The following is a 10,227-nucleotide window of genomic DNA, read 5'->3' as shown; positions in this document are numbered from 1 at the left end:
CCAGTCTCTGTCTTTACCACATGTTTTACTATTCTGCACTACATCAGGAACCCTACATCTGCGCACCTTTTTACACTTTTATTATCATACCGGCCATCCTCTTCAAATTTCACGCCCACGCGCCCGTACTACAACCTTTTAAAAGTCATTTTTTCCGACAACAGCAGCCGTAGGACAACCTTCCCGATCATATCGTTGGCATCACGTGTCCCTTGATGTTCCGACAAAGTGTTGCCGCGCTTCATGTATAAAGAAGTTTGTTGTATCTTTGTACCACCCCTTATGTAATACATCTAACGGGGTCTTTCAGGTAATGAATTGAAATGAAATACCTGTTGTCGGCTTCTTTTTCATTTGTTTATTACAGCTTTTAGCCTCTTACCTCTCGTCTAATATTCTTTATTTCTCTGCCACTCTGCCACTTTGAGTCAGTGCTTTTTCGGCATAAGTATTTAGATAATTTAGCAGCCCACCTTTTGTCGTCAATTGCCCTGAGGCGTTCGTCGTACAATGTTCTGCTCTGAGCGTCTCGTGCCTCAAAGGACGCCTAGCCTATGTCTCCCTGAAATCATTCCTTTGTAGTTTTGCCGTGTTCTCCAAGTGCTGGCCTTCCCACAGATCTTTGATTCCTAACCCCGACTGGATATCTGCCCTTAACAACAAAACCGCGTTCCCGAATGTAATGCCTGGTAACATTATTTCTTCCCAAATACATTTAAATACTTCATATCTGTTGTACTCCCATAAGGTCCTCTGCTTCATTGTCCGGCATCCCTTCGTCCCGTTGCCCTGCTGGTCTGTACATGCCTTTTCATGTATATTGCAATTTATTTATCTGCACACCCAGATATTTATATTCTGCAAGTCTTGATATTTCACGCCTTTATATTGTGAGCTTTTTATGAGTTAAATCACTGAGTACCATCAGACCCGACCTAATTGCGTTGAGGTAAAGTCGACTGCATCTCCCTCGTGTCCAGATATATTAATCAATGCTTGTAAACCTTTCTAGCTATTCGCTAACAGGACTACGTGGTCCAGCTGTATTAATCCTGGAAGTCTTTACTCTACGTTCGTTCCGCCTAACCTATACGAGATTAAAACCAAGGATGCTTTCTTGCAGACTCTTCTCACATTCTTCATATAAATAATGGACAACAGCGGTGGTAGCGGACACCCTCGCCTCAGTCCCTTTCCTACCGCGACAGTAGACTTACCACTAACCTCTTCCATGTAATCTCAACTGTATTATCTCAGTATATTTATTTTAGTAGTTCAATAACTTATTTACCGATGCCTTCAGATTCAAGTATGATCCATAGAAGTTCCCTGTTTACGCTGTCATATGTGCTGCTTATGTCCAGAAAGGCAAAATTTAGCAGTCCGTTTTCCGCACTGGCTATTTATACGCTTAGGATTATTACGAATAAGGTATCATCTAGGCGCCTATCCCTTCTGAGCCCGTTCTGTAGTTCGGCCAGCACATTATTACATGCTATCTATGCCTGCATTTTGGATTTCACTGCCTGCATTCCCAAACTGTAACTGACGTGCGACTAGCGCCATCTAGCGCCCTCAAAGCCAGCTGCCACGCGTCGGCACCAATCAAGCGCGTCCGGGTATTCTGTTAACGCAGAGACTTTCAACACGGTCTGGTGTCAATTGCCAGCTGCGTTCGGTTTTTAATGCGAAGGCATTAAAGTGACTATGTTCGCAATTTCGTGTCATCAAAAGCCAGCACGATTGTGTCATTCAAAAAAGAGTTAGGAGAACAAGAATGGTTGTATGAAGTGGAGGATGCGAAAGTCTTTCCAGATACAAATTTGCTCGATGTGGAGTGGTTAGCAATTAATAAAATTCAAAAGGTTAAATAGACGTCGAATTGGCGCGCACTTCTTTATAGCATGGGGACTCCAAATTTGTAGCGACGTCACACCAATGCGAAAGTCGTCGAAAATGTAGCACGAACAGGACAAATATAAGGTTGAGAACTATTCAGACAGTGATTAATTATTATTAATGAGGCAAAAAAAAAAACAATTTGCCGAGAAAATGTGAAAAAAGATCCGGTGCTGATGACGTCACAACGAGTGGGTTGCCATTGGGACCGCCGCCTGGGACGTCATGACGCATCCTAGCAACTTGTGATGTCATGGGAGTGGCCGGCGGCTCGATGGGAAAGAGTGGCGGCGCGTTAAAGGGCAACTCCGGTGGTTTTTTCACCAATTTGTGTTTTTAATTGAATTACATTCCTCGGCACGTCCTGACTCCAACACAAAAAACCGTTTTCCAAAATTCCGATTAGAAGTATTTTTAAAAAAGAAAAACAGCAAATCGAAACCGAAACTGCTTTCACGGCCAGAAACGACGTCCCATTTGACGAAATGGTGACGTCACACTCAGTATTAGAAAAACACTCGTACGTGCGTTGGATGGTGAAAATAAAGTATGGAAATCATGACGCACTGCATAAAATGTCTGAGGTAGTTCAATATAAGCCTCACAATTTCATAATCACGAGGGAAGTGGACATTAACGCCTGTATACTGTTTGTGACGTCAGAAACTCAGTGTTGCCCGCAGAAATACTCTCAACTTAAGCCATGAAAACGGCATATTTTAAAGCCGTATTGCGCGTGAAGGGATTATCGTACGGAGTCCAAATTTTGTAGAATGCGTCAGGACGGAGAGACGAACCTGTGGTAAAAGTTTCACTACAGTATTCGAATGTAGAAAAACCCCCGGAGTTGCCCTTTAAGAGAGCTTGACGCGCTGAAAAAAAAAAGCATCTCCGCCGTCGGCGCAATGGCCCACCTATAGTACAAAGTTGCGCTATGAGAGAGATGGCGGCGAGCGTGTTGCCTCCGCTTCCACTTGGATTACGTTAGTCGTCTTGCTAACGACGCGTATTGTGATGTGCGGTGTATTTCAGCGTACGTGATACATCAGTATAGATCTGCCGTCTGAGCCAAATTCCTCCGGGAAGTCCGGCAAGTCATCTGGCGAATGGCGAAAACATACTGTCGAAGCATAACGTTTCCAACGTTGGAGGAATTCTCAGTAAAGCGAAAGGAGGCGACGAGTGTAAAGGCGCGTCAATGATTTCGCATTAGTCCAATGCGGGACACCACAGTGATCTGCAGCGCTTTTTGACGCAAAGCAATAAAGTGCGTGACACGTCGTACTACCAGGCAGTTGGGATGTAGCGGCGTATTTAACACACACGCCCTCGGCGCCAGTAGCGTGTGCACAGGGCTTTGTGCAAGTCTCTTGCGTTCGGCTTCGAGTTCGTGCGAAAAAAACTGTCGTATTTCCTCTCATCGCAGACTTTTAGGAAATGAGTTTTTATTAGTTTAAAAAACGCGTATGGCATCGTTTTGAACGCGGCTTCAGACACCCCATTAGGACTAACCACCCAGCTGCAATAAACAAAGCTAAATAGCAGGTGTTTCGTAATTGGGATAGATAATTAGAATTACGAAGCAGATTACGTTCACCATGACGGAGAATTGGTTCACTCAAATACATTTTTCTATTTTGAACTAACGGTTTTCACGGATTTCGCTGGAACAACCGGTACAGCTGCAACGGAAAAAGAATGGCACAAGTGAATCATGACTGGAGCGAAAAAATTGCGACACGCGGCGCTATTGTTGCCGAACGCGCTGATAGCGAGATTGCCAGGCATATTCCATTTCCAAAGCTGGGGTGGCCGGCAGAAAGCAGCCCATGTGCCCCATCGGATATTCAACATCTTAAAAACACGCTTGTGCATTTCTTATCGGCCGAACCATGCGCCGATGTAGCTGCGATAAGCAGCGCATAAGCTATCATTTAAAATGCAGGCTTTCGGATGGGCAGCTTTTTGACGACCACCCCCGCTTTGGAAATGGAATATGCCTGGCAATCTCGCTATCAGCGCGTTTGGCAACAATAGCGCCGCGTGTCGCAATTTTTTCGCTCCGGTCTTGATTCACTTGTGCCATTCTTTTTCCGTTGCAGCTGTACATGCGCGAGCACATCGCGTTTTATTCCGCTTCGGTTCGAGGCTAGAATGTAAAGGGTCGACTTCAGGGGATGATTGGCGTAATCGGTGTTTGAGAATCTTAGCGAAAGCGCAACGTAAATTTTTAGGACAGCTTGAGGCTCCTAATGCGGTCAATGCGATAGCTGTGTCTTCTGGACCCAGCGCGCTCGGATCGAAGATGATGAAGCCGACATGCTGTGCATAGTGTGAGTGTATCGCAGTTAACTCCGTTCATAGCATATTGCTGTAATGCATTATGCTGTAATGTAAGGTAAGGCCTACAGTGCCTTTGTGGGTCCAAAACCCAGTCTTGTAGAGTTTAGTTATGTTTATTTTAATTCTTCGGACTAGCTGGACTTCAGAAAAATTCACGAATGGTGGTCTATCGTCGGAACTTCCGTAGCCGTAGTGTGAACGCACGAATTGTGCTTGTTACCACAGCGGATAGAGGGGCTTTGTGGGAGGAGTGCAGATGCCAGGCTTGAATGTCAGTAGCGGACTCATTTGCTTCTTCAACGGGCAGAGCTGTAGACAAGCTTTCTTTATTGATAATATTAAGCGCAAGATCATGTGGGCATTATTCAATATTTACGAATTTGAATGAAATTATTCCACCTTTCAATGCTATCCACTGATAGTGAGTATGTACACGTTATACAACCTTGATCGGCAAATTGTGATTTTTAACTTTCGCTTTACTGTTTTCAATCCGTGACGCCAGTGGCATTGCTCATCTTGGCCTATTATAGAGGAATAAGCACAATGTGCGGCGGTGCTTAATTCATTGCCAAGAAATGACACACAGCATAGGTTTAATTTTACCTTTTTTTATATACCAGCCACATTTTGAAAAGGAAACAGTGGCCGCATTGGGTTTTATATGACATCAACAAATTTCTGTCATTTAATTTCAGAGTGATTTGTGAAGAAATAAGATAGTGACGTCTTCAAAAGCAGCCTCCTTTGCTGCTAGAAATATTTCTGATTTTCCTTGTCATGGTATGTGAGCTTGAGCATTCGTTGCTCGCTATTCCTGCAACTATTACATAAGCTGAGCCAGAGGCTTCGCGACTTAAACGGGATGCTAAGTGGTTTGTTCATGTGCCTATTTACAGGTGCCTCTTTCGCAAAGAGAAGTGGTGAATTTTATGCGAGCGCTACATTAATGTGACAAAGCCGATATGTTCTCCCTGTGAACCTGAAGAAGGAACGAAACTGCAATGCCGAGGCTGAATGAAGAGCGGTGCTGGGTCTACCTTCTGGTGACCAATGAGGGCGATACTGAGACGGTCAGCCTGAAGGGCAGCTTGAGTTCATTCTCCGTGATGCCCAGACGTAAGAAAGCCGGTGTCCATTGGGCCGCATTGTTCGACTTCAAGAGCGGCACCATGCTGAGGTGCGAAGCCTTCGTAAAGCAGGGAGTCGTCCGCGGATGCCTCTCTTCCGTATCGAGGCGTCAATGGAGTGCATGGAGCACTCAAGCAGCTGCGGTACGCCTGCCTTGACTTCCATTTTCTAACATAAATTGAAGTTTGTTATCGGTGTGATAGTGAAATGCACAAAATCAGCTGTGCTCAAGACTTGTGCGAGATACAGTAATAGACGACAGATCGTAGCATTGGTTCTAACATTGTAACCAAAATAAGACGATAGGCAAATACTGGCGAGGGCTCTTATCCCTTAGTCTACTTCTCTTGCGCGGTTATGTATATTACATACACTGTTACCAAATTACCAGCAATTAATGTGTTACTTATTATTGAGAAGGCAATACTGCTAGCACTTCGAGCCTTTGGCATGTCATGGCGCCTCCATACATGACCTTTCACGTGAACGTGTGACGTCACGCCAAACCGAGAGACGGGGCCCCATCTCGCGTCATCGAATGGTGGCAGCGAGTCCATACACGGCGCAGTGTCGCAGCCGAGAGAGGGCGCTCGCTGTTTTTTTACGTCACGCTGGGTGGATAAATGAGGCTGTGGCTCGTCTCCTCGCAGTAGTCAGGGCGCAGCCGCCGAACAAGGCGCAGCCGAGGGTATTGCTTTCGCAATCTTCCAGGCTTAACCAAGCTAAGCTTTCAGTCAACGTTTTTTAAGTTCATACACCTTTTTGTGCAAGATAAAAACAAGGTCGCAAAGCATTTACACTATTAATAAAATTTGGAAGGCCCTTAAGCTTCACTCAAAGAGTAGGCGTGACGAATAGGCACATAAAGCAGCAAAACGCAAAACAACACCAAAACAAAGTAACTAAAGTCAGGCGCATCTATATCTGTGAAATTATTTCCGTGAGCGATATCTGTCAATAAGGAACTTCCCATGCTCCTTTAAATAATAGGGTTCATTTTCGGGAGATATCAGGTCCTGGCATGCCAGGACGTGCCGAACTCTGCTTTATGATCATATTCTCAATACAATGTTTAGAACAGTATATACCGTCCATCTCACAAGTCACCAAGAAACATTGCTGGCCTTTCGCTCACATATCTGAGCCCAATGGCGTTCGTAACAGACGATAGGTCTTGAATGAAATAATAAGTGTTCTTATCTTGCAGTTATAAATGAGCTTGGAGGGCTCCAATATGTGACCAATAACGACATCGTGTCCCTGGCCGCTTTTGGCAACGGTTGTAGTCATGTTGCATCTCCCAATTAACCCTGATTTTTTAGTTAGGGCTTATGTGTTCGTTTTTTGCTTCGTCTTCTGTCCGCTTCTGTTTTCTACTCGCAGTGTCATTATCTCGACTACCAGTAACACGCAGGAAACTTTGAATGCGGTTGCGTACATTATAAGGCTGAAAATGCCGATGTTTCAGTTAGATGTCTGTGTGAAATTTAACTGCGCCTTCCACATGCTTCTTTGTTCCATGCAACGCGATGTATTGAGAGTCTTCGACAGCAAGGTAATTTGCGAACCCCACGGTTCTTTTGAAATGCGAAATGTGATCTGTTCAGTGCCGCTTCTATTGACTGAGTACAATGAAAAGGACCCAGTGTTTCGCAGTACTGCAGTACTTTGTTCGGAAAAGTATGTATTTTCCTTTTGCAGGCGCATTTAACGCCGTGCCATTTCGTTGAAAACGGCAAACTAGACTGAGTCTTTGCAATGTGTGCAAAAGAAGGGCTTTGAAGGATTACAAAAGGAGGATTATTTAATCGAAGTAATTACTCGAGGCAGAAAAAAATTTAACTTCCCTGATGGCGTAATTGCAGGTCATCCTTTACGACGGCACCCTTAGTTCCGGCGCCATTTACGAAGCTTTCATAGAAACTACAGCGGATAGCACTCTCCGTGGTTCTGGTGCCGAGTGCAACTCATGGCTGTTAAAATTCTTGGTGAAAATGGGCATTCCAGTGCTTGATGAATCTTGGAAACTGGCTAAGCAGGTGAGCTCATGTATTTTTTTCTCGCACTTATATGCGCATAATGGCTTTCCGACCGCAAGCCTGGCGTACGTTGTGTTCAAAATAACCTCGTGCGTTGAAAGTCTTGATTGTATGTCTAGAGGAAGTACCCAAAGTGCAGTACTACAGTTTATATGCTCGCCTGAAGGTTGGAGCAACATCATTCCCACTTTGAGAACTGGATCAATTGTCTCGCGCCCAGTCATCTGCAAGCCTTCCAGGTTACAATTCATACACTGACAACTCCGATGCAGCGCCTAAATGTTTCTTCATCTGTGAAGTTTCTGTCACGGTTGTATAACATTCCTCGGTTGCTGAATGCCTGCACTCGGGCAGTCATAAGGCACGAAACACTTAGTGTACACGACTGAGAAAAGTGCAATGTGCACCGCTTTTTAGACGCACCATTACCAACTAGCCCAGCTTTCTACTTCATCTTACTTAATGTAACGAAATGTCTTGAAATCTATGGACGGCTGCTCTCGTTACCACACGAGTTCCCGCTTATGGAATGCTATAAGTTTGTCCATCACGGCTGACAATGCAAGCATGCCGCCCCATTACTCTCGGCTATGAGTATGCATTCCCAAGGCTTCGTTACAGCGCTGGACTGATGCGCTGTAGAAGAAGATATGGCGCGGACCTGCTTCTTTAAGGGCAAAGTTCTCGCTGCTGGCTGGCTAATCACACAATGACACGTGTGGGACAAGGCAGCACAACATGCTACCGTACTATCTAAAGTTGAGCGAAACGAACTAAACAGAACTGCGATTTACAGCATGGAAAGGACAACCAGTAGTTGAAAATACGGATAAGGGTAAGTATATAGACAAGGTGTTTAAGTATTACGGCGATGAAGAAAAAGTAAGAATGCGGTGATTTCTTAACCTCCATTCCGGACTCCTTGTGTGCACAATGTCTTTTGAGAATCCGGTCAATTTTTGTTTTGTCGTGTAAGTAGAATAACGGGTTTCATTTTTTGCTTTAGTGCCGTAAATGTAGCCGTAAATATTTTCCAGCACCAATAAAATTCATCTTTTAATGGTGCTGAATATATCGTTTATTTTCGATGTTTTCTTCTATCCTTAACAGACAAAAGACGGAGCCGACGTCTGTGTCGTGGACAAGCTTGCGCATGATGTCATCCGTGCTCTGCGTATCTGCTACATGGAAAAATGGCACTCTTAAAAAAAAAAACTGCTTCGAGAGCGAATATAAATTGTGGGTCATATTCGGCTCTTATTTCTCGCAGGCAAGCTCACATTTTAATTGCACGTGTTCGGCCTAAATAAAAGTGTCACATTTTTTCAGGATACAGCGTTTGTAAAACCAGATGCTGCACATGTTTAAGGTCGCTTACTTCTCACGTTACTCTATCGTCCTTATAACTGGATTCAAACGTTTCATGCAGTTTCCAGACGAAAAGGGGAGGCACCTCAGCGAGAAAGACAGACCATTTATGATAGCAAGTAAGAAATGTACGGTTTGGCCGAGTAAGGCCCACTATATAAGCTTGTTATGAAAGGCTCCATAAGGAGCATAACGTATATACACCTTTACCGAACGTCTGTTGTAGTTTGTAGGTCTCGATAGTCTCGTGAATTCAATGACTGCAGAGCACTATAAAAAGCCTCTTGAATTCCTATGCGCCTTTTCTGTAATTCGAGGTTACTTCGCTTCCACACGTCCACCACTTCACTGGCAGCGTAAGTGCTAGGCAGCTGAGTCGTTTTCTCCTTCGCCTTTCCTTAATTCGGCTTACCGTTGATAACCTGAGCTTCCCGTCCGCAGTCTACGTAAAGGTTCTTGACAGGAGAAGGCCAAAGTAGAAACATTTTTTCGCCAAGTATATTTATGCCCCTGGGCTCATTTTCCAGGCAGCTTGTATAATGCTTGAATTGGAGCCCACTGGCAAAAAGCGATCATTAATTGCACCTCGCCCGCCAGTCCATATGCCCGCTCGTTGCCTGGGTAACCGGCGGCCTGTTGTCTGACATACACTTGATAGTTATTTGAATTCCTGTTTCATGCAGTGCTTTCCTCCATGCCTCTTTTATGTAGTGCGTGGTGGTGTCCTGCCTCGGCAGTGCCTTTAAGTGGGGGAGCAATGATGTGTTTTCTGTACATGCATTCATGTATTTGAAATGTACTTGCGCCTGACCATCATCTACGGTGTTATATAATTCCGGCTAGTGCACTAAGACCAGCCCGATGCTCTAGTTTTGTCGTCGCTGATTTTTGTCCTATGGGTGACATATGCGTTCGGAACGTCTGATTGTTCTCATTCTAATAATAGAATTGAGAAACAACTTCACCGGTTCTCTTTTGTTTCACTGTTGACAATGTGCCGGCGCAAGCTTTCACTGTACATTGTGCAGTAACGTACCTAGCTCGTATAATGCACGCTCGTTTATTATTGAGACATCTATGCCACTGAGAAACTTCTTTGCTTGGAAATAGAGTTCTTAAGTATCAAAAATATAATGCGGCCTAACTGACTGCGGCCAGGAGGCGTTTTCTGCAGCCACACTGCAAAGCGTCGTCGTAAATCTTTTTACCCCACTCGGCGAGAATAACCGAAAATATTGCAGGGCTTGGACAATAAGCAAACCATTGACAGCATGGTTAGAATGCAGGATAATACAAAAACTCCAGAGAGCAGCAGATATATTTGCGTCACTTCCGGTCGCACAGGAGACATGTAGCCTCGAGCGCCAGTGTTCTGGAACAGCAGCAGACCTGCGGACAGAGAGCGTGCTATGTTAGACCCGTTCCGTCCAACGCTTCGGCGTGGCCG

At 44.7% G+C, this 10,227-nt stretch overlaps 1 protein-coding gene across 2 annotated transcripts; it reads left to right on the top strand.

Annotated features, from left to right (window-relative positions):
- The first annotated feature begins 4,037 nt into the window (after positions 1-4,037).
- On the top strand, positions 4,038-9,858 carry LOC146188960 (uncharacterized). Of its 2 annotated transcripts, none has more exons than XM_084603187.1 (4): positions 4,038-4,232; positions 5,142-5,516; positions 7,239-7,412; positions 8,523-9,858. In XM_084603187.1, the coding sequence occupies exons 2-4, from the start codon at positions 5,247-5,249 to the stop codon at positions 8,616-8,618; spliced, it is 540 nt and encodes a 179-aa protein (XP_084459313.1). In that variant the 5' UTR covers positions 4,038-4,232; positions 5,142-5,246; the 3' UTR covers positions 8,619-9,858. The 2 variants fall into 2 exon arrangements, with proteins under 2 accessions (XP_084459313.1, XP_084459314.1); XM_084603188.1 differs by lacking the exon at positions 4,038-4,232 and adding an exon at positions 4,937-5,025.
- The last annotated feature ends 369 nt before the right edge of the window (positions 9,859-10,227 follow it).

Source organism: Amblyomma maculatum, chromosome 5, assembly GCF_055883805.1.
Source record: "Amblyomma maculatum isolate TAMU_Amacu chromosome 5, ASM5588380v1, whole genome shotgun sequence".
NCBI classification, from domain to species: Eukaryota; Metazoa; Arthropoda; class Arachnida; order Ixodida; family Ixodidae; genus Amblyomma; species Amblyomma maculatum.
Note: the sequence above shows the minus strand (reverse complement) of the source record. Positions and strands in the feature narration are given on the sequence as shown.

Coding starts and splice junctions, on each gene's coding strand:
- LOC146188960 (XM_084603187.1), top strand. CDS start 5,247: ATGCCGAGGCTGAATGAAGAGCGGTGCTGGGTCTACCTTCTGGTGACC. Junction 5,517..7,238: donor GGAGCACTCAAGCAGCTGCG/GTACGCCTGCCT, acceptor GCGTAATTGCAG/GTCATCCTTTACGACGGCAC. Junction 7,413..8,522: donor CTTGGAAACTGGCTAAGCAG/GTGAGCTCATGT, acceptor TATCCTTAACAG/ACAAAAGACGGAGCCGACGT.